Source organism: Geotrypetes seraphini, chromosome 8, assembly GCF_902459505.1.
Source record: "Geotrypetes seraphini chromosome 8, aGeoSer1.1, whole genome shotgun sequence".
In the NCBI taxonomy this organism is placed as follows: Eukaryota; Metazoa; Chordata; class Amphibia; order Gymnophiona; family Dermophiidae; genus Geotrypetes; species Geotrypetes seraphini.
The window spans coordinates 82,104,760-82,129,078 of record NC_047091.1 but is presented as its reverse complement, the minus strand read 5'-3'; the positions used below and the strand labels follow the sequence as shown (position 1 = coordinate 82,129,078).

At 49.2% G+C, this 24,319-nt stretch overlaps 4 protein-coding genes across 4 annotated transcripts; 1 reads left to right on the top strand and 3 right to left on the bottom strand.

The window, feature by feature from the left end:
- Positions 1 to 13,967: 13,967 nt before the first annotated feature.
- Positions 13,968 to 14,430, bottom strand: LOC117364983 (histone H2A type 1). Its single transcript, XM_033954758.1, has one exon. The coding sequence runs from the start codon at positions 14,417 to 14,419 to the stop codon at positions 14,027 to 14,029; it is 393 nt and encodes a 130-aa protein (XP_033810649.1). The 5' UTR covers positions 14,420 to 14,430; the 3' UTR covers positions 13,968 to 14,026.
- A 286-nt stretch (positions 14,431 to 14,716) lies between these two features.
- On the top strand, positions 14,717 to 15,182 carry LOC117364987 (histone H2B 1.2-like). The gene has a single exon (XM_033954762.1). It carries the CDS (start codon positions 14,744 to 14,746, stop codon positions 15,122 to 15,124), a length of 381 nt encoding a protein of 126 aa, XP_033810653.1. The 5' UTR covers positions 14,717 to 14,743; the 3' UTR covers positions 15,125 to 15,182.
- An 848-nt stretch (positions 15,183 to 16,030) lies between these two features.
- Positions 16,031 to 16,412, bottom strand: LOC117364989 (histone H4). Its single transcript, XM_033954763.1, has one exon. The coding sequence runs from the start codon at positions 16,395 to 16,397 to the stop codon at positions 16,086 to 16,088; it is 312 nt and encodes a 103-aa protein (XP_033810654.1). The 5' UTR covers positions 16,398 to 16,412; the 3' UTR covers positions 16,031 to 16,085.
- A 1,120-nt stretch (positions 16,413 to 17,532) lies between these two features.
- Positions 17,533 to 18,257, bottom strand: LOC117364981 (histone H1.01-like). The gene has a single exon (XM_033954756.1). It carries the CDS (start codon positions 18,199 to 18,201, stop codon positions 17,602 to 17,604), a length of 600 nt encoding a protein of 199 aa, XP_033810647.1. The 5' UTR covers positions 18,202 to 18,257; the 3' UTR covers positions 17,533 to 17,601.
- Positions 18,258 to 24,319: the final 6,062 nt, after the last annotated feature.

Here is a 24,319-nt window from a genome sequence, read left to right as displayed (position 1 = left end):
ACCCCACCCGGAAGCACTTCCCCCGCGGTGAGGGAGCCCTGTGGAGGTCCTAGACAGCCCACCTTCTAATTATTGACAGCGGTATTTTGAAGGGCCACAGAGGCTTCCTAGCACTCTACAAACACACCGAAGTGGCCTGTTAACAGAGAGAGATGCTGGCTTTCTCCATGGACAAGCAGTATAAGTCAGCCCCACGTTTGGTGACGTCATCTATGTCCCCAATTCGGATTTGCTCTCCCAGAGCTCAGGTGAGGCTTTGGGAGCCTCATCTGAGCATGTGCAGGTAGCCCTATATATACCTGTGCTGTCCCTCATTTAATCCAGTTTACTTCATCCACCCTCCCAACGGCCGGATCACAGCTCTCCACAAAAAAAAAAAAAAAACCAAAAACGAAAAACAGAAAGAAAGAAGAAGAAGACAAAGAAACCAGAAGAAAAGGGCAAATGGAAGCAGAAAAAACCACTGCAAAACCGGGATTCAAGAAGTGCCCGACATGCAAGAGGAAAATGAGCTCCACAGACCCCCACGAGGTGTGTGTCCGATGCCTAGGAGAGGCTCACCTCATGGCCGCCTGCCCTCAGTGCCTCAAGATGTCCCCGAGAGCCCGCAAAAATCGCCTGCACACGCTTCAGAACCCGGGGGAAGACAAGCAGAAGGGGAAAATAATCCCCACCAGCAGCAGGGAAAACACTATCGGCACACCCGACGCTGGAAAAGCCCCCCGGGGAGCCCAATCGGCAGCTACAGAAACCATGCTTACCTGCTAACTAAAGAAACCCAGCAACAGCAGAGCAGGCTGCTTTTAAAACTCTCTGGCCTAATGAGACATTCCCCATCGGCTGCTCCATGGCCCGGGTCGAATGCAGAGGCACAGACAGTGGCAGAAACGTCCGAGGGTCTCCTATCCCCTCCGCCTGCTTGCCCCAGTGCTCCGACAGTGCCATGCGTCGATACAGCACGGCGCCATGTTGCCTGCAGCCCAGGATCACTCTCTGCTCCGATTCCAGCTCCCGATGACGTCAGCACGTCAGGATCTGCCCCCTTAAAGGCACAGCTACACCTAAAAGCTGTACAGCCTAAAGACAGTGCTTTTTCAAGCATGAGCACTGACTCTGCCCAGCAAACCAGCCAAGATGCAAAAAACAACAATCACCAAAGCTGCAAACAGGGAAAAAGAAGGAAACGATACAGGACAACTTCATCTTCTTCCTCCACCTCCTCCTCCTCTGCCTCTTCGCCGAGACGGCACAGACACCACCACGGAGCCAGAAGCAGGGGCAGGTCCCGCCAACACAGCGCCAGTGCCCCCGACCAACCAGCCGCCACCATGGACCACCAACTATTTAATCTATTCAGTAGATTCATCTCACAACAGCTGACGGGAAGTCCAGCACAAAATGCAGAACAAGTGCGGCAACCATCACCGGCAGGGAGGCATGGAGCACAGACAGCGGCATCTCACTCACCGACCACAGGCGGCTACGCCTCCGACCAGAGTGAGTGCTACCAGCCAAGCTATGCCTCAACAAAAAGCAGCCCACATGCATCAGCAACTGGGGAGACTCCAGACACTGAGCCTGCAAATGGGACAGCACAATCTGACACTCCCGCAGAAGACCTCACCTATCCCAAGTTCCTCCAGAAGGTGGCCACCCGCCTAGCACTTGCTCCAACACCGGAGCGAGAGGCGACAAACGAAGTGCCGAGACTGCTAAAATACCTGCAAGTGCAAAAGGCCACAGCGATACTACCAGCCCACAAGTTGCTACTAGATCGCCGGGACAAGATCTGGAAGACCCCAATGTCAGGCACCGCTGTGTCCAAGAAACTGGACCAAAAATACCAGATCAGTGAGGCACCAGGCTTTGACAAACCACAGCTCCCTCACCATTCTATCATATTGGAATCTGTACTCAAAAAAGCGAAGAGCAACCGCCCTCATGCCAACGATCCCCCGGGCAAGGAACACAGGACCCTGGATTCCACTGCAAAAAAGGTCTACCATGGCTCTATGCTCAATGCAAAAATTGATACCCACTTATTCCACCTGACCCTGTATAACGATGCCCTCCGGAGGAGAGTAGAGGAAACCCTGGACACTCTACACCCGGAGGGAAAAGCCTGCATAGCTTCCATACTGCAGGACATGGAAGAATGCAGAAAACATATGATAAGAGCGACCTTCGACGCATTCGATACCTCGACCCGCACAGCTGGAGTAGCCATAGCAGCCAGACGCCTGGCATGGCTACGAGCTTCGGGACTCCGAGAGGACACCCATGAGCGTATTGCAGACGCGCCATGCTCAGGGGAGAACTTATTCGGAGACAAAGTGACGGAAGCAGTGGACAAAATGAAGGAGCATTGCACTACTCTCCAAACCCTCTCCTCAGATGGCCTGGTAAAAGCCGCAACAATAAGACGGCACATCAACCAGTATCGCCGACAGAACACCAATGGAAGGCGGTATGACAGCCAGACCAGATGGCCGCCACACAGACAGAAAGCACATCAACCCAGCGCCCCTTACCAGCAAAGGCAGCGCCAGAGGGAACGAAAACAACACAAGCCAGCCACTTCCACCGGCACAAAAGCGGGGCCCAGTTTTTGACTCATCAACAACGCCCCCCACCCCAGTAGGGGGCCGCCTCTCCCTTTTCCACAAGGCCCGGGAGAGGATAACCACAGACAAATGGGTGCTGCGAATCACAAAAAATGGATACCGCATCAGATTCCCCACCCACCCACCATCCAACCCACCAAAAAGAAACTACATGGAACCGCAGCCAGAACTCATCTCCAGAGAAATAAAAGCTCTCCTCCAAGCGTGAGCAATAGAGCCAGTACCCAGGTCACAGCACAACCAGGGATTCTACTCTCGTTATTTTCTCATCCCCAAGAAGACGGGAGGGTTCAGACCCATCCTAGACCTACGAGGCCTGAACGAGCACGTAGTCAGGAAAAAATTTTGGATGCACTCCCTAGTGACAATCCTACCATTAATTCAAAAAGACGACTGGCTGGCCTACCTGGACCTTCAAGATGCATATTCCCACATCCCTATGCATCACTCCCAAGGAAAATTTCTACGATTCAGGACCCTAAACCAGCACTTCCAATACCGGGTCCTGCCCTTCGGACTCTCATCCGCACCGAGAGTCTTTACAAAATGTGTCGCCGTAGCAGCGGCCCATCTCCGCAAGAGCGCCATATGCGTGTTCCCCTACCTGGACGACTGGCTACTGGTGGGTCCATCGGCCCAGGCAACAGCAACAGTAGTAAAGACAACGATGTCACTCCTGCAATCCCTGGGTTTCCTCGTAAACATCAAAAAATCCATAATACAACCAACACAATCAATAGAGTTTATAGGGGCAAGAATTTGCACACCCCAGAATGCAGCCTTCCTGCCCCACTCAAGGGGAACAGCAATACGAAAACTAACTCAGAGTATATCAGAGACACGTACAGTCACAGCCAGAACGATACTACGTCTCCTGGGTCATCAAGCTGCCACCATACACGTCGTCCCGCTTGCCAACCTCCTCATGCGACCCCTGCAATGGTTCCTCAGAAAAAATTGGAACCAACACACACAACCTCTGTCACACAGAGTCATAATGGACCAGAAAATCTGCAACAGCCTCGAGTGGTGGACACAGCAGCAGAATTTGTTCAAGGGCAGGCTCTTCCAGCAGCCACAACACCAACTGACACTCACCACAGATGCCTCAAAGCAGGGGTGGGGAGCCCATCTCCTCCACCTGAGAACCAAGGGCCCCTGGTCCCCATCCGAGGCCAAACAACACATCAACCTGCTAGAACTCAGGGCAATTGGGAATGCCCTACAAGCCTTTGCCCCCTGGATCTCCAACAAGACCTTACTGATTCAGACAAACAACCAGGTGGCAATGTTCTATATCAACAAGCAGGGAGGCACGGGCTCACTCACCCTCTGCAGAGAGGCCCACAAAATCTGGACATTCGCTTTAGCAATCAACACTCTCATTCAGGCCACCTACCTCCTGGGCCAGAACAACGCCCTGGCGGACAGCCTCAGCAGAAAGCTGGACCCCCACGAATGGTCCCTCCACCCGGAAGTAATCCAGGAACTCTTCCACAAGTGGGGCCTCCCACCAAGAGACCTCTTTGCAACGGAGGACAACAAAAAGTGCCCACAATTCTGCTCCAAAAGACCAGCACAATACAGCCAAACCAGGGACGCTTTTGCCATACATTGGGGAAAACACCTACTCTATGCCTTTCCCCCCATACCACTTATCCACAGAGCGCTCCAGAAGATCAGGCAAGAGGAAGCCTCAGTGATTTTCATCGCGCCCTACTGGCCGAGACAAGTGTGGTTCCCCTTCCTACATCAGCTGTCGACACAGCCGCCGATCAGCCTACCACTGCGACCGGACCTGATCACCCAGGACCAGGGACAAACTCTGCATCCCAGTCTGAAAACTCTAGCACTTACAGCATGGATGTTGAAAGGCTAATCCTGGACCCTTTCCACATGTCAACAGGGGTGACTGAGGTACTACTAGCAGCCAGACGCCCGTCCACTAGAAAATCATACAGGCTCAAGTGGAAAAGATTCCACATATGGTGTGTTTCGAAAGAAGAAGACCCACTGAACTGCCAGGTCCCAACTGTACTCCGATACCTACTTAACCTATCCAAGACGGGCCTCAGAACATCCTCCATACGGGTCCACCTGAGCGCTATATCAGCGTTCCACAGCCACATTGAGGACAGGACCCTAGCCACACACCCGCTAGTGTCCAAGTTCATGAAAGGGCTTACAAACCTGCACCCCCCGGTCCGCCGCCCGCGTGGGACCTGGGCATCATCCTCCACAGGCTAACAGCGCACCCCTTCAAGCCTTTGGAGGAGGCGCCAATCAAATTCCTCACCTGGAAAGTAGTTTTTCTCATCGCCATCACATCAGCAAGATTCATTAGTGAGCTACAGGCCCTGGTGACATACTCACCATACACACAGATCCTTCATGATCATGCAGTGCTGAGAGCTCACCCGAAGTTCCTACCAAAGGTAGTCTCACCTTTCCACATAAACCAAGCAATAGTACTTCCCTCCTTCTACCCGGGACCACATAACAACAGCACGGAACAACTCCTACACACTTTGGACTGCACCCGTGCACTCCGCCTATACATTCAACAAACACAATCCTGGCGAAAGGCAGTACAACTGTTCGTCTCCTTTGATCCCAACAAACCAGGATCACCAGTGGGAAAATGCACTATTTCCAACTGGATCTCAAACTGCATCGCCTTCTGCTATGAGCAGGAGGGAGCGTCCCTTGAAGAAAAGGCCATAGCACACCAACTAAGAGCCATGGCCACTACATTGGCAAACCTCAGCAACACGCCACTCCAGGACATTTGCAGAGCAGTCACATGGTCTACCCCACACACCTTCACCAGACACTATTGCCTGGATCGCCCACTGCAGACCTCCAATGACTTTGGCCTCAACATATTACGATTGGTGACCAAAACAGACACAGCAAAGGACACCAACACCTGAACTAGCTGATCAGGACTATTAGTCAAATCAGATAGAACAGACTGTCAGCAGATTATATTCTGCCATGTTGGCACAATTTGCACTGTTTGCACATGTTAGCGCAATTTGCACTGTTTGCACATGTTAGCACAATTTGCACTGTTTGCACATGTTAGCACAAATTTGCACAGTTACTTGTTATAATCGCATCTGTTATTGAGATACATATTCTACCATGTTGGTAAGAAAGAAAGTGTTGGTCCAGTTCTGAGGACCAAAATAAAGTTCCTATTGTTTACAACACATAACCTCTGACTGGTCTCAGTAATTGGGGGTTTATCTCTGTCCCTCACCTGACCTTTATGCAGCCTCACCCTACCGCAGCAAGGTAGCGGAGACGCAGAGGGGACCATCCCCTGATGGGGACCCTGTCCTCTTACACCCTCTGCCCCCCGCAGCTGGAGAGTCACCAAAAGTGGGGCTGACTTATACTGCTTGTCCATGGAGAAAGCGAAGTTACTTACCTGTAACGGGAGTTCTCCGTGGACAGCAGGATAAGTCAGCCACACTGACCCTCCCTCCTCCCCTAAGGGGTGACACTGCAATAAGACTCAAGCTATGGAAATCACTGGATTAAATGAGGGACAGCACAGGTATATATAGGGCTACCTGCACATGCTCAGATGAGGCTCCCAAAGCCTCACCTGAGCTCTGGGAGAGCAAATCCGAATTGGGGACGTAGATGACGTCACCAAAAGTGTGGCTGCCTTATCCTGCTGTCCACGGAGAACTCCCGTTACAGGTAAGTAACTTTGCTTTGCCTGTGGGTTTTACTTTATTTAAGATGCTTATAAACAGTCTTCCAGGGTAACTACAAAGATAGAAGTAGACTTGGTTATCCAAGTGATCACCCCCCCCAACTCCTCCCCCCGCACAAAAAGGCTGGTGTTAACTTTTGTCAGATCAATCTGTTTCTTGAAACATTGCCTTTCAATGGCAGGAGTCATATACCTCAGATGTAGGATGTCAGAGCTAATTTGCTTTAGTTAGGTTGGGGGAAGAAAAATAGACCAGTGACTGGATAACTGGGGGGCAAAACTATTCTCTGAAAATATAATGGAAAGGTACCAAATTTGATGTGGTTAAAGCTGCTGCCTCAGCACTGTGAGGTTCTAGAGAATGACACGGTGACAGAATTTGTCCCCATCCCTGCGGATAACCGCTATAAACCTTCTGCATTCTTTCAGGAGAGAGGGAAGAATCAAAAGTATGAATGGACACAACCACTGACCCTCAAGCCTTGCATTGAAGAATGCTGGTGTAAAAGGACTGAAGTTGAGATAAACACTAAAGAATGGCATGGGATGGTTTCCCACGGTTATGTGTGGAGGCGGTGGCAGTGACGGATTCTGTCACCGTGTCATTCTCTAGAACCTCATAGTGCTGAGGCAGAGAGAAACAATGACAGATGGGGGCCAGAGAGACAGACAGAAAGAAAGACAGACATCTATTCTAGCACCCGTTAATGTAACGGGCTTTGAAGGAGGTGGTGATGGACAGGGGGGAGGTAAAACAAAGGGAGAAGAGCTGCTGCTGGATAAGGTGAGCAGTGATGGGATGGTGGAGGACACGGGAGGTAAAAGGAAGGGATAATGGACGGGGAGTAGAATACAGAAAGCGCTAAGGAGAGAGAAAAAGAAATAAAGACAGACACACACACTTATATTCTAGCACCCGTTAATGTAACGGGCTATACTAGTTAATACAATAAGACATATTAAGTGACTACAATATTATAATTAAGTAACTTTAATCCTCAAAAAACATTTCACTCCCCCACCCACCTACCCTGGATGTGTAAGGAAATCTAAGAAAAGAGATGCATGACCATTATTTCAGGTAACAAATGTAGTCAATGGGCTCCACACTTTATTAAATGAATTACTAACCCCCAAACATTCCGCATTCATTCTCTCATATTTATATATGGTACACACATTTGCCTAACAAAAGGTAAAATTATGTTCTTACCTGTTAATTTTCTTTCCTTTAGAAGCAGCAGATGAATCCAGAGACTAGTGGGTATAGCTCACATCGACCAGCAGGTGGAGATAGAGAACTGATTAACAGTTGGCCTTAAAGCCTGGTGCTCCTCTTGTTGATTCAGTTATGCACCTTGCCCAAGCATCCCGAAAGGAGAATGAGCATCCACAAAACTTCATTCCAGTAGAAAATGTGTAAGTCAGAAATGCAATAATACAATTACCAACCATACCCCAACTGAAACAAATAGACAAACACCCTGACAGACAGTCCACTGGGGAGGGGCTCTGGATTCATCTGCTGCTTCTAAAGGAAAGAAAATTAACAGGTAAGAACATAATTTTACCTTCCTTAGCAAAGCAGCAGATGAATCCAGAGACTAGTGGGATGTAGCAAAGCAAAATCAAACTGGGTGAGACGCCAATGCCGCCTCCGCCAGCACTGAAGCGCCAAAACATGCCTCCGTACGGGCCGCTACGTCTAAACGGTAATGCTTCGAAAAGGTATTCCCAGACGACCAAGTGGCCGCCCGGCAAATTTCCTCCAAAGACATACCACCAGACTCCGCCCAAGACGTAGCCAATGCTCGAGTCGAATGAGCATGAAGGTGCTCCGGTACTTGCTTCCCCGTCAACAAATAAGCCGAAGCAATCGCCTCTTTGACCCAATGAGCAATGGACGCTTTAGACGCAGCCATACCCTTGTTTTTGCCTGCGAATAACACGAAGAGATGGTCCGACCGACGAAAATCGTTCGTCACTCCCAAATAATGTAGAATCATTCGTCGTACATCCAGTAGACGCAAGGAAGAAAATCTGTGTCCCCAATCCTCCTTCCGGAAGGATGGTAGGAACAAACTCTGGTTCACATGGAATGAAGAAATCACCTTAGGTAGGAAGGACGGCACAGTTCGCACCGACACCCCAGCCTCCGAAAAATGTAAAAAGGGTTCCCTGCAAGAAAGCGCCTGTAGTTCCGACACTCGTCTTGCAGAAGCCATAGCCACCAAAAACACTGTTTTCAACGTCACATCCTTCAACGTTGCCGCCGACAGAGGCTCAAAAGGCGCCGCCTGTAACCTCCCAAGGACAAGTTTAAGATTCCATGTTGGACATATTCGCTTTACCGGAGGGCGGATATGGTGAACCCCCTTGAGGAAACGGACCACGTCAGGGTGTGAAGCGAGCGTCGAGCGAGCCACCCGGCCCCTGTAGCAGGCAATGGCCGCCACCTGAACCTTTAAAGAGTTATAGGCTAAACCTTTAGCTACGCCCTCCTGCAGAAAAGCGAGAATAGCCGACAGAGAAGCTTGGAAGGGCGCAATCCCCTGCCGTCCGCACCATGACTCAAAAATTCTCCAGACTCTCGCATAGGAGGTAGAAGTCGAAATTTTCTTAGCTTGAAGTAGAGTGGCAATCACCTGTTCCGAATAGCCCCTCTTTCTCAGCCTCGTCCTTTCAATAGCCAGGCCGTAAGATCAAATCGGGCCGGATTTTCCATCGAGATTGGTCCCTGAGTCAGTAAGTCCGGAGTCACCTGGAACGTTACCCGATCTCCTGCTGATAGCTGAATCAGATCCGCGTACCATGGCCGACGTGGCCAATCCGGAGCCACCAGGATCACTCTGCCCTGAAAGAGAGAGATGCGTTGTATGGGCCAAGGCGGAAACACATACAGAAGGGAATTTGGGGGCCACGGGAGAGCCAACGCGTCCACCCCTTCCGAGCCCCTCTCTTTGCGTCTGCTGAAGAACCGAGGCAGCTTTGCATTGCGGGATGAGGCCATGAGATCCATCTCTGGCAGCCCCCAGCGAAGGACTAGCAGGTCGAAAGCTCGAGCCGACAACTCCCATTCGCCTGGATCTAGAAGATTTCTGCTGAGGAAGTCCGCTTGTACGTTCTCGTGATCCGCAATGTGTGCTGCTGACAGAAGCGGAACGTGCACCTCCGCCCACCGAAACAGCCTCATTGCCTCTTCGGCCAACTGAGGACTCCGGGTACCTCCCTGCCGATTGATATATGCCACCGCCGTGACACTGTCCGAAAAGATCCTGGTCGGCCGGTCCTGAATCAGGGACTGAAAAGCCCACAGCGCCAGTCTGATCGCTCTTAACTCCAGCAAATTGATTGACCACTGGGCCTCCTCCAAGGACCACACCCCCTGCACTGAAGCTTGCAGGCACTGGGCCCCCCAGCCCAGAAGACTGGCATCCGTTGTAACCATGACCCAGTCCGGCGTAGCTAGCGGCATGCCCCGCCAAAGATGCAACCCGTGTAGCCACCACTGCATGCTGCGCGCCGCCCGAGGACTCCATTGGAGACGTAACTCGTAGTCTAGAGATGCTGGGGACCAACGAGATTGAAGAGACTGTTGTAGGGGCCTCATGTGGAACCGAGCCCAGGGAACCACCTCCAGAGTCGCCACCATTGAGCCCAGAACTTGTACATAATCCCAAACCCGAGGTCTGGGTGACCCGAGAAGTAGCCGAATCTGAGACTGCAATTTCTCTCCCCGGTCTCGGGGTAGAAACACTTTCCCCAGAGAAGTGTCGAAACTGACCCCCAGATGCAGCAAGGACTGCGACGAGGACAGAAAACTCTTGGGAAAGTTGACGACCCACCCCAACGACTGAAGGAGAGCGATTACTCTCTGAGTTACCGACAAACTCTCCTGTCTGGACGAGGCGCGGATTAACCAGTCGTCTAAATAAAGGTGTACCCGAATTCCTTCCTTGCGGAGAAAAGCTGCCACAACCACCATCACTTTGGAAAAGGTGCGGGGAGCCGTTGCCAGGCCAAAGGGCATTGCCCGAAATTGATAATGCTGGCCGAGAATCGCAAACCACAGATACCGCTGATGCGGAGGCCAGATCGGGATATGGAGGTACGCCTCCTTGAGATCGAGGGACGTGAGGAACTCTTCCGGTCTTACTGCCGCAATTACAGAGTGAACCGTCTCCATCCGGAAATGGCGAACACTGCGAAATCTGTTGACCCCTTTGAGATCCAGCACCGGTCTGAATGACCCCCCCTTCTTTGGTACAATGAAGTAAAGGGAATATATCCCGCGCCCCACCTCTTCCGGGGGCACCGGTACCACCGCCCCCAGGTCCAGAAGCCCCTGAAGAGTAATGCGGACTGCGTCTCCCTTGGCCGCCCCATTGCACGGGGACACCAAGAAAGAATCTACGACGGGAGAGGCGAACTCCAACTTGTACCCTTCTTGAATAATGTCCAAAACCCATTGATCTGACGTGATTTTGGCCCACTCCGCCCAGAACGACGACAGCCGTCCCCCTAAGGGAAAGGCGGAGGGAGCCAAGACCCCGTCATTGTGGAGTGCGACTTGCTGTGGCACGCGCTGGCTGACCTGAAGAGGGTTTCGTCGTACGAAAGGAACTTCTCTGCTGAAACCTAGGTCTCGAAGAAGAGAAAGAACCAGATGCGGATCTAAAGAACGGTTTACCAGACCTGTATCTCCTAACATCCCTGAAGCGTGGCCTAGACGATGAGGACTTCACAGGGGGCCTAGCCCTATCTTCCGGTAAACGCTGTGTTTTGGTATCTCCAAAATCCTTCACCAATCTATCTAAATCTTCCCCAAACAATAAACCTCCTTTAAAAGGGAGTTTCACGAGCCGAAGCTTGGATGCAGCATCTGCCGCCCAATGACGGAGCCATAATGATCTGCGAGAAACAACCGAAAGAGACATCTGCTTCGCAGAAGCCCGAATAATATCATATAAGGAGTCTGCTAAGTAAGCCAAACCTGACTCCAAATCAGCCAGCTCTGAAGGGACAGAACCCCCGGCCTCCAATAAATTATCCGCCATCCCTTGCGACCACTGCAGACACGCTCGCGCCGCATAAGAGCTGCAAATTGCGGCCTGTAAGGTAACCGCAGCTACTTCAAAGGACATTTTCAGTGAAGATTCAATCTTCCTATCCTGTGCATCCTTCAGTGTAACCCCCCCTTCCACCAGCAAGGTAGTCTTTTTAGTTACCGCTGCCACCAATGCGTCCACCCTGGGCAACCTAAACTTCTCGAGTTCGGTCGGGTCGACCGGATACAAGAGCTGCATGGCCTTTGCCACTCTTAGACTAGACTCCGGCGTATCCCATTGCGCCGAGATCAGCTCCTGCATGGCTTCATGCACCGGGAAGGACTTAGGCGGCCTACGTGTTCCTGCCATCAGGGGGTTACCCGACACCTTGGCATCTTCCTGAGAGATATTCAACCCCTGCAATGCCTTTGAAATTAAGGAAGAAAGTTCCTCTCTATGAAACAGACGGAGAGCGGAAGGGTCATCCACTTCCCTACCCGGAGGATCCTCTGCTTCCCAATCTAAGACCTCACCTTCCTCCAAAGATTCAGGAAGAGAAAAAGGGGACAATGGAAAATTATCCTCCGCGTCCGCGGTCGCGAGTCTGCGTTTCTTCGCTACCTGCGACCGCCCTGGCGACAGAATATTACCCGCAGTCGGTCTGGCACTAGTACCATGCAAAACGGAAGAGGTCGAAGGCCCAAGAAGGGACGGACAGGTCACAGGCACCGGCTGGGCAGGCTGCGAGCCTTGCAACATAAATGCCCGGTGCAACAGCATAATAAATTCAGGCGAAAACGAGCTCACTCTAAGTGACGCTGAACCGCCCTGATCCGTGCCTGGGAGCGGAGCCGCGACTTCTCCTAGCGCTCCCGACTTCCCGACCGGCGCCGAACTCCCCTCAGCCATGGAGGAGTCCTGCAGCAACCCCGAGTCGACCTCGAGAGCCGGGGACCCCGAACGGGCCTCCCTTACACGGGAAATGGCTACATCACATGCCTGCAGAAAGGCATCTTCTGCTGGTGTGTCCAAACAACCGGCAGAGCAGAAGCCCGACAGTGTTCTGCGCTTCCCACAGCGCGAACACCGCTGACTAGCCTCTGCTGCCATCCCTCGTTCCGGCAAACAAAAACCCTTCTCTCTTTTTTTTTTTCACACACGCGGAGAACGCCGCAAGCAACCGAGACAAAGAACCACGAACGAGCAACGAGTACGCAACCCTCACTCACCCAATTCTTCTCCCGCTCCACCGGAAGCCAGGTTACAGCTGGTAAGTGTACTGCAAGCCGATTCAAACACGGCACGGCTCAGCACAAGCAGGAAATGTTCTTCTTTTTTTTTTTTTTTATACTGGAATGAAGAAAGAACTCCTGCAGCATCAAAGGAAACCCCTCAATCAATCGGAGGGGAGGGTGGAGAAGGGACCTGGGAGGGCCCAGGTGTAACTCCCAAAGCCGGCACCGCTCAGCCAGGCACCCCCGTCCTGCTGAAGAGAGCTAGTCTCAACAGAGGAATCCAAAGGAACACCAATTTACTCGGCCCCAGCCAGAATCCAGGAGCTAGAGAGCTAGCTCAACCCCTGCTGGGAGATAGAGCAAAACTAAATCAACAGGAGGAACACCAGGCTTTAAGGCCAACTGTTAATCAGTTCTCTATCTCCACCTGCTGGTCAATGTGAGCTATACCCACTAGTCTCTGGATTCATCTGCTGCTTTGCTAAGGAATGTGTAATTAAGTCTGTCCTGGCTCTTCCAGTTATGTGTGACCATTTGGACAGCTAGTCCCGTCATGATCAAGAAAAGACGGCTTTTTTAATGAGCCTTTAGGAATATTGTGGTGCTAATTGTTTACTTCTTGTCTGTATGTTTCTTACTCTGGTATTTCCTTTAAAATGTTTAATCAATCTGGGATCAAAGGACCTAACTTTTGGAAAGGTTATCAGATTCACTGTTCAACAGAAAGTCTTTCATATATTAAAGCCCCATGTGCGCTCTAGGAAACGATAAACCATCAGTGCTTTAAAAAAAAAAAAAGCTAACTGAAGTCTTTGAAAGGAAGTGTTCAGGCCTCATCTCTCGTTGGCAAGGTTTGAAAAGGCGCCCTGTGAAGTGATTGGTCAGATAAGAATTCCATCACTGCCCAGACAGGACGAGAAACCTTTACAAATCGCTCTTTCTAAGGTGGTGTTCATGGGAGGAAAAGTTTTTATTCCTAACCCTGTTTTCCCAGGACGGCTCAAACCTGTCACTGTTTCCTTCTGTTTTAAAACCCCATTGATATTCCTATCCTTTTGGCTCTGTCATGTCTTTTTCTCGCTTTTCTTCGACATCTTTCTATTGCTAACAGGTAAGCCACTGTACACTTTGCCTCGTCTCCTTACAAGCTTGAGGTGTGCAAAAACACTGCAGCGGTGATCAATGCCATCCCCGATCCCAAAAGCAAGGCTAGCTCACAGTTAACACACCCACTTCCATATTGTACATTTAAGTCTTGCCAAGTTTACAACTAGTGTTTACAAAACAAAAACGGGTTCATTCAGCAAACTGGCTCTTTACATGATAAGAGTGGGTGGCTCTGAAAAGAGCCTTTGGGTTTCTGGTTGACGTCCTCTCAACGGGACAGCTTTATTTGCCTTTGGCCGCTTTGTGGCTCTCGGTTTTCTTGGGCAGTAGCACAGCCTGGATGTTAGGCAGGACGCCGCCCTGCGCGATGGTGACTTTCCCCAGCAGCTTATTCAGTTCTTCATCGTTGCGGATGGCCAGCTGCAAGTGCCTGGGGATGATCCGAGTCTTCTTGTTATCGCGCGCGGCATTGCCGGCCAGCTCTAAGATCTCAGCGGTCAGATACTCCAGCACCGCTGCCAGATAGACCGGGGCGCCGGCACCCACCCGCTCAGCATAGTTGCCCTTCCTCAGCAGTCTGTGCACGCGCCCTACGGGAAACTGCAGCCCTGCTCGGGACGAGCGAGTCTTGGCTTTAGCTCGAGCCTTCCCTCCTTGTTTGCCGCGCCCAGACATCTTATTTTCAAACTGGCTTTGTAAGAATTCTAATTGCTTCAGTCCCGGAACTTTTATACCTTCCTAAAGCTTCACTACCTCGTTTTTGATTGGTTAGACGATTTCAGCTCCGCCTATGAGGCTTATTATCATCCAAGGTTTGCTCGCGGACCAATCCCGCTCTAGAAAGTAACCCGAGAATATCGCTAACACTTATCCAGGTCCAATAGCAAGGAAAGACGTAGTAACACGAATTTGCATAAGAGTACTATAAATAAAGCCATCGGCCTTTCTTCAGCATACTCTGTTTGCTTATTTTTCAAAGCGCTTAGGAAATATACTGAGATGCCCGAGCCAGCCAAATCAGCTCCCGCAGCCAAGAAGGGCTCCAAGAAAGCGGTGAGCAAGACTCCGAAAAAAGATGGGAGAAAATACAAGCGACGAAGGAAGGAGAGCTACGCTATTTATATCTATAAAGTGCTGAAGCAGGTTCATCCCGACACCGGCATTTCCTCCAAGGCTATGGGCATCATGAACTCCTTCGTGAGTGACATCTTTGAGCGCATCGCCGGAGAAGCCTCCCGCCTCGCTCATTACAACAAGCGCTCCACCATCACCTCCAGGGAGATCCAGACCGCAGTGCGCCTCCTGCTGCCCGGTGAACTGGCCAAACACGCCGTGTCCGAGGGCACCAAGGCAGTCACCAAGTACACCAGCTCCAAGTAATTGCGGGCTTAGCCTATAGCTCTACAAACCGAACCCAAAGGCTCTTTTCAGAGCCACCCACGTGCTACACATAAAGAGATGGATTTCTAGTTTATACAACACTTCTCTTCAAAGATCTGAGCGAGGTTCATATATCTGTTTTCCTTTTCTCCTAGATGCCATGTTTCTTTTTCCCTCCTCTGTTTTTAAAACCTCGTTGCTGCTAGCCCCAATATCCCGCATACCCTAAATAAGATAGCATAAAACACCCAGGAGCGCGTCTCCCCAGGAAGGGTAAAACGCGGATCTCAACCGCATGTCCTTAATGTTCCGTTATTAAAAATTGTTTCAGATTTCATGTCTGCATGCCCCTTATTCCAGCGCTGTAACTGTTGCCGTTTCTAACACTAAGGATGTGTGCTGACAGTCTTATCAAGAATTGAGGAAACACCAGCTCAGGGAGGTCTGGGCATAAAAAAGTATTTTTGCCTGGTTCAACCTGGTCTTGAACCCAGATTAGCAGAGCCCAAGACAACTACTCTGCCACTTTTAGTTTCAGCATAGGGAGGGTGAAGCAGTAGGGTCCATCTGAATCATGATCTATGCAGAGACTAAAAGTGACAAAACTTGATTATTTTACAAGCTAAGAAAGTAGCCCAGAGGTTAGGGCAACTATCTTGAGCACTGCTGATCTGGCTAAAGTGTTTCCTCAAATTTATTAAGACTGTCAATACAGAGCCGTGGTTTAGAAAACAATACCATTTAAAGGAGTGGAATTAGGGGCTAAAATGCAGTTCTGAAAGCATGAAATCTAAGTTGTGAATTAACATATTTAAGAAGGTGCGGTTGAGATCCCCGTGACTAAGACAATTAGTTACAATAGATAGCTAAAAAGACACAGATTACAGCTCTGTTCTTGAAAGCGTGGGTGGCTCTTAAAAGAGCCTTTTGGTTTTGTGAACTGAAAAGTCAATGACACTCTTTAACCTCCAAAGCCGTACAGAGTGCGGCCCTGGCGTTTCAAGGCATATACCACATCCATAGCGGTTACGGTCTTTCGCTTGGCGTGCTCGGTGTAGGTGACGGCATCTCGGATGACATTCTCTAGGAAAACCTTCAGCACCCCACGAGTCTCTTCATAGATGAGACCAGAAATACGTTTTACGCCACCTCTGCGCGCCAGGCGTCGGATTGCAGGCTTCGTGATGCCCTGGATGTTATCGCGCAGAACCTTCCTGTGCCGCTTGGCGCCCCCTTTACCCAGACCTTTTCCGCCTTTGCCACGTCCTGACATCTCTATAATAAAACTGAAAACACTCCAGTAACAAATCCGTTTATAAACATCCTTTAATATACAAGAGGGACCGACCTGAAGGAGAACTGAGTTTTCTCCAAACGCGGGAAAATCAAGGTACAATAAATGCCTCCATCAATCACCAACGACCATTGTTCTCTTAGAGAGAAAAGGACCAATCCCGGCAAAGGGCGGGCTTTTCATATTTAGTGGAGGACAAGCACAGCCTATAAAAGGAGGCGAGCAAGCGAGTTGATTTCTATCGTTATTTTTTTTTTCTGTGGTATAAGAAGATAGGAGTCGTGTGTTCGATATGGCACGTACCAAGCAGACCGCCCGTAAGTCTACCGGAGGAAAAGCTCCTCGTAAGCAGCTAGCGACCAAAGCTGCCCGCAAAAGCGCCCCAGCCACAGGGGGTGTGAAGAAACCTCATCGCTACCGACCGGGCACTGTAGCGCTTAGAGAAATCCGCCGCTATCAGAAGTCCACCGAGCTGCTTATTCGCAAGCTGCCCTTCCAACGCCTGGTGCGAGAGATCGCGCAAGATTTCAAGACCGACTTGCGCTTCCAGAGCTCGGCTGTCATGGCCCTGCAGGAGGCTAGCGAGGCTTATCTGGTGGGGCTCTTCGAGGACACCAATCTCTGCGCTATCCACGCCAAGAGAGTCACCATCATGCCCAAAGATATCCAACTGGCCCGCCGCATTCGTGGGGAGAGGGCTTAGAAAGCGTCCTTGAACAGGCATTTAACCCAAAGGCTCTTTTAAGAGCCACCAAATTCCCACGTGAAAGGGCTTAAATGAGTCTTTGTGGTGTAGTGAAGACAGCAGTTAGTGCTTGACACCTACTGCAAAAGGTTTACTCTAAACGGCTTCTAATAAAACACAATAAAATACTGCTCTGTTCTCACGCATGGCTACTGGCCTGGAGCAAAGGGATGCCTTGCCCCAACGTCTAGTGTCCACTGGGTTAATCATATATCAAACGGGCTGAATAATGTGTGTGGGGGTAGTTTTTCTATGAAGTAGAGGATAAAACACTTTCTTGGAAATTATTGCAGAACGAGAGGGAGGGCAGCGGAACTGACCCATCTATGTACTGTTCCAGAGAATATTATCTTTGAAACCGCTCTTTCATTGATGTGTGAGGTGGCTCTGAAAAGAGCCTTTGGGTTTAATAAGCGTCGCCGGTTGTCGAGCAGAGCTTCACTTTTTCTTTGCGGCTTTTGCTGCCTTGGGCTTGGCAGCCTTGGCCGGGCTTTTCTTCACCTTCGCTTTCACCGCTTTGGCTTTAGCCGGGCTCTTCGCCGCTTTCTTGGCTTTAACCGCTTTGGCCTTTTTGGGGCTCTTGGCTGCTTTCTTGGTGGCGGTTGCCGACGGCTTCTTGGCCCTCTTCGGACTCTTTTTCACTCCGGCCCCTGCCGACTTTTTCGCTTTCTTGCTTTTCGGAGGGCTCTTCTTCTTCGCCTCCGGCTGCTTCTTGTTCAGCTTGAAAGAGCCCGAAGCTCCGCTGCCCTTAGTCTGCAGCAGGCTGCCTTTACTCACCAGACTCTTGACGGCTAGCTTCACGCGACTGTTGTTCCTCTCTACATCGTAGCCGGCTGCCGCCAGAGCCTTCTTCAGGCCAGCCAAGGACACGCCGTTGCGCTCCTTTGAAGCCGAGACCGCCTGCACGATCAGCTCGGAGACGCTGGGGCCCGATGCCTTGCGCGCTTTCGCCGCTCCTGCCGGCTTCTTCGCCTTCTTCTTGGCCGCGCCTGGAGCAGGAGGCGGCGCAGCTGCTGCTGCTGGAGCGGTTTCGGCCATGCTCTGCTGTGTCGCACTCGCACCAAAGCCAAAAATTAAACCGATGAAGTTGCTTCTCGGCCCCAGCCGCTCCCACTATTTATAGCAGATGCTGCCCACTGATTGGCTGCGGGCTCAGCGCCTGCCTGCTTCAGACAAAGGCTCCTCTCGCCCTTGTGTTTCTGAAGCCCTCTCAATTAACTTTTTATACTCAAATAACATTCGTTTGCACAATTATTCTCGTTCGGATCAGTAAAGAAGAGTTCATAGTTTGGCCTAAACTCGGTGTTTGCTTCTCATGCATATTAATAAAGTCTAAAAGAACCCTTTCATTGCTTCTTTCGGTCTTTCCCACCTTCCAAAGAGGTGCAACTGTTTTCTATTTGTTAAAATAATATCGCTGTCAGAATTTACATGGGCAGAAATTCCCTGCAACAGTTTTTAAGGAGGTGTAATACTGCTTTGTTCACAAATCAGCCTTTCCTCTTGGAAAATACTGACCGAGAACCCAAATCTAATGGGAAAGAAATAACACACACCATTCAGCACTGTCCTAAGTATCTACCACAGTTAGTCTATTCTCTTATGCAATAAAAACAAAAATCTTTGGATTATAATTGATAATATCAATATATTAAAGCTGAGGTATGAAAGAGGTTTAACAAAGAACAGTTTGGCAATCAGTTAATTAAGAGTTTGATACTAGCATACCTGTCTATTTTGTATTGGAGAGTCCCTGACAAGTGGTGTGGTAAGGGGAGGTTTCGTACTGGGCGATGTCTTGTTGAGGACGCAAATACCCGTCACTCCTGGACTCACGCATAGGAAGTGACATCAGAGGAAGAGCTGATGTTGGCGCGACAGCAGCTTGGAGGTTACAGCTCATACCAGGAATGTTACAGAGATATAGGGGAAGGAAAGTGGCAGAAGGGAGTGGGGTAGGAGCATGTGTAGGCAAAGGAGTGGCACCGCTGCTCTGATGTCCCTCACCTTCGCTCAGGGCCGGATTAAAGGATAGGCCCAGTGGCACGGGCCTAGGGCCCGAAATGATCAATGGGGACCGCTGGTGCCATGCTTTAGGGTCTCACCCTTGCTGGATTCACCGGAGGCAGCAGTAGCGTCGTCATTGTCTCAGCCCATCCCAACATGACCCGACCCTTCCTCTCTCCATTTGCGAGACTCTAAAACAGCACCGCAGTACTCTAAGCAGGCTGCTTGGCGGTTTGTCCTGCCAGTGATTCCCTCTGGCGCATCACTGTGTACTTTTGTGCCTAGGGGCCCTCAAAGTATTAATCCTGTCCTGCCTCCACTATGTCATTGTCCCTGAGTTTATTCTTCTAAATGCTGGTTGTGCCTACTACTATACTCCTTCTTTTCTTTTTCCTTAAAGTACCAAAGGTCAAGAAAGGGGAAAAAAAATAGGCTGGGTCTTGACGGGTAATGATGCCTGATTTCAAGTTCTTTTTTTATTTTTTGGCAAATAACTTAGGGGTATATTTTTACTAAGCTGTATTAAGCACTAAAAAGCATGCTTACAGAAGGATAAAAACCAATAAAATAGGGCAAGCTCAAAAAACATACGGTAGTTTTTTTATATTTGTTGTGGCCTATCCACATGCTAAAGAATAGAAAATTGCTTTTGGCTTTAGGGGAGGATATTAGGTATACGCAGATCTTGTTTTGTTTTGTTTTTTAATTGGCAATGTTTATTGAAAAACTAAAACCAAAATACAACAAAACACAGCAAGTCAATGTGATGACAAGATACACAGGAGTACAGTAGTTCTTCAATACCCCTTGCATAGATCAAACAATGAGTGGTCCCAACCCCTCCCCTCACCCAAACCTCAAACTGCATGAAGTTCCCTCCAGTGGTCAAATCTATCCCATATTCCAGTAAATACCTCCATTTTATGGTTCTTTCGAGCAGTGAGAAACTACAGTGCATACCAAGTATTCAGTTTTTGAAGCAAAATAGAACAGACTGGGGAGTGCGTTTGCTTCCATACCGCAGCAGCAGTCAATAGTAATTTACTAAATGTCTCTTCCTCCACCTCAAAGTCCGCAGGAAATAGGAGTACAAGCACCAAAGTGGTCAAATATTCAACCCATCTGTTCAATATGGACGAGAGAAGGTCTAAAATATGTATCCAAAATACGCTCCCAAAAGCCATTCACACATCAAAATAACACACACACAGGTAGGTGTTCCTTAAGCTCAACAATGAAATACTCTTACGGCTAAAACAATCAAGCAAATCCATCCAATTTCCATAGTCACTCAAAGTGATCCACACCATTTTTCCCTTCAAAACAAACCCCAAGACCAAGAAGAAAAAAAACCAAACTTGAAACGAACTCTTACCGCTCTACCTCATTGCTATCAAAAATGGAACAATGCATTGTTCTGTGTCCGGAAACAGGAATCACAATGCATGGGTAACAGCACACCCAGGAAAGGTCAGCTCTTTCTCAACCATTGCTGGGGCTACTCCCTTCTCCAGCTCTGGATGATCTCCCACCTTGCTGAAAATGGAATCCAGGCAATAGTTGCTGTACTGTAGGAGCACCCTTCAAAATGCCTGGCTCATCCACGATCTCGATACCCTTCATCAGCAGCAACAACTTGGCCTCAGATAGAGGATAATCTCCTTTTGGACTCTGTTGATAGTGATCAGTATCCTGAGCGAAAAGGTCCATCTATAGCGGATGTTAGTTTTAGAGAGAGCTCAGGTAACCGCTCTGAAAGAGCAACACTTCTGCAAAGTGCTGAACGCATAGTCCTGGTAAAGCTCACTCGACACTCGTGTCAGGTGATGGTCTCCAGCTCTCTAGCACAGCACAAAATGCACACTTTTAAGGTGAAACTCTGGAGGCACACTACTATGCCTCTAGAGTGGTGAGGGTTGCGGGAACCCAACAAGTGATGGGCCCGCTCAATGCCATGCTCGAGGTCTTCCATATTCAAGAGGAAACTACACAGGCCAGTGACCACCTCTCTGGCATCTCCAAAAGCACTAGTATCAGGCACCTCTCACATCTGGAAGTTATTCCTTCTAGCTCTGTTTTCCAAATCCTCCATTTTAGTGACCAATTCAAACAGTTCAGCCCGCACATTAAGAACATAAGAATTGCCACTGCTGGGTCAGACCAGTGGTCCATCATGCCCAGCAGTCCGCTCACGCGGTGGCCCTCAGGTCAAAGACCAGTACTCTAAATGAGTCCAGCCTCAACTGCGCACGTTCCAGTTTAGCACGAACTTGTCCAACTTTGTCTTGAAACCCTGGAGTGTGTTTTCCCCTATAACAGACTCCGGAAGAGCATTCCTGTTTTCCACCACTCTCTGGGTGAAGAAGAATTTCCTTACGTTTGTACGGAATCTATCCCCTTTTAACTTTAGAGAGTGCTCTCTCGTTCTCCCTACCTTAGAGAGGGTGAATAGTCTGTCTTCATCTACTAAATCTATTCTCTTCAGTATTTTGAATGTTTTGATCAAGTCCTCTCTCAGTCTCCTCTTTTCAAGGGAGAAGAGGCCCAGTTTCTCCAGTCTCTCACTGTACGGAAACTCCTCCAGTCCCTTAATCATTTTAGCGCTCTTCTCTGGACCATTTCGAGTAGTACAATGTCCTTTTTCGTGTACAGCGACCACTGCTGGACGCAGTACTCCAGATGAGGGCGCGCCATGGCCCAGCACAGCGGCATGATAACCCTCTCCGATCTGTTCGTTATCCCCTTCTTAATCATTCCTAGCATTCTGTTCGCCCTTTTTACCTCCTCTGCGCATTGTGCAGACGGCTTTATTGACTTGTCGATCAGAACTCCCAAGTCTCTTTCCTGGGAGGTATCTCCAAGTACTGCCCCGGACATCCTGTATTCATGCATGAGATTTTTGTTACCGACATGCATCACTTTACACTTATCTACGATGAACCTCATTTGCCATGTCGATGCCCATTTCTCAAACTTGATTATGTCACGTTGCAGATCTTCACAATCGTCCTTTGTCTTCACTACTCTGAATAACTTTGTATCGTCCGCAAATTTAATTACCTCATTCGTTGTACCAATGTCCAGATCGTTTATAAAGACCCGGTGAGTGTTACCCACGTGTAACCCGCCAAAATATGGAGGAAAAAACCTGGTCACCGTGGGTACAGGGACAAGGCCATTCACAGCATCGTGGAGCGGTGAATGGCCTTGTCCACAAAGTAAAGTATCTGCCATGTTGTTTCCCTTCCCAGACATCCTCGCTATCGCTGCACTCGCTCTTTTTCACCAGTGGCAAAAAAAATCAAACAAGCAGCCCATCCGGGCATCACTTCCCTTAACCTAGCCATATCCAGACGTTCTTCTCACCTTTGCGGGCACTCTTCATAGTTTTCTCTTTCTGAGAGCACCAGAAGCCTGAAACCATAACCGAGTTCTGTTAGCCAAAAAATTGGGCACCAGAAGCAAGAAACCATAAGCGAGTGCTGTTAGCCAACAGATTAAATAAAAACAAAACAAGCAGCTTGTGTTGCTAGCCTGTGCTCATCTAATCAGTGCATCCTGAGTGAGCGATTCCGTCGTCTTTTTCTCCTCCTCACTATTGCTTCCTGAGTGCACATCTCATAAACTGTGTGCCCATCGTAGAAGTGCAAGTTGCAAGAATGGCCCCTAAGAAGAAGCAGCATGAAAAGGAAGGCAATAAGAAGGAGATGATTACAGTGGCAGTTAAGAAGGAAATCTTCCAGAAACATGAACAAGGTATGCGAGTGGCCGACGTTGCAAGTTGTTATAATAAACCTACATCAACCATTTGCACAATATTAAAAAATAAAGAAACATTAAGAAGGCTAGATGCAGCAAAAGGAGTCACGAGAGTATCAAAGCAAAGGCCACGAGTTCTGGAAGATGTAGAAAAGATGCTTCTCCTATGGATTAATGAGAAGCAACTCGCAGGTGATACTGTGAGCGAGAGCATTATCTGTGAGAAGGCAAAGGCATTGCACACCGACCTTGTAAGGAAACTGCCAGGTACGTCAACAGACAATGAAGAAGGCTTCAAGGCGAGCAGGGGATGGTTTGATAACTTTAAGAGGAGAAGTGGCATCCGTGAGGTAAGGAGAGGCTGCAAGTTTGGATGCTCGGGCAAGTTGCCGCAGCAAGTTTTTAACTGCGATGAAACGGGCTTTTTTGGAAAAAGATGCTTAGGAGGACCTACATTACAGCAGAAGAGAATGCAATGCCCAGTCACAAGCCCATGAAAGACCGTCTCACCCTCTTGTTCTGTGCTTATGTAAGTGGGGATCTCAAAGTCAAGCCCTTGCTTGTGTATCATTCTAAGAATCCATGAGCCTTCAAGAAATGCAAGATGCGGAAAAGCCAGTTAAACGTTGTGTGAAGGTCCAACAGCAGGGCTTGGGTCACTCGGATCATGTTCATTGAGTGGGTCAATGAAATCTTTGGTTCTGCAGTGAAGAAATGCTTTTTAGAAAAGAATCTGCCACTCAAAGTCTTGCTAATTATGGATAATGCTCCTGCTCATCCTCCAGGCCTAGAGGATGACTTACTGGAGATATTCCAGTTCATTATGGTCAAGTTCCTTCTTCCAAATACAATTCCACTAATCCAGCCCATGAACCAGCAGGTCATTTCAAACTTTTAAAAACTTTACACCAAAGCATTCTTTCAGCGATGCTTTGAGGTAACTGATGGAACAAATCTTACCCTCCAAGAGTTTTGGAAAAATCATTTTCACATTGTTAACTGCCTCAAGATCATCGATAAAGCTTGGGATGGGGTCACCAAGAGAACCCTCAATTCTGCTTGGAGAAAACTCTGGTCTGATTGCGTTCTTGACTATGGCTTGGAGAGGTTTGTTCAAGAACATGAGACTCCGCTTGTCAATGAGATTGTGTCCTTTGGGACGACCATGGGACTGGAGATGAATGAGGATGACATCCAGGAGCTGGTGGAGGAACATGGCCAGGAGCTAACCACCAATGAACTGATGGATCTGCATTGTGCGCAACAACAAGAGGTGAAGGAGGAGATCTCATCTGAGGAGGAGGATAACAAAACGGAGGAATCTCTCACTTCAAATGAGATTAGGGAGATATTTAAAATGTGGGAAAAAGTGCAAAATTTTGTAGAAAAG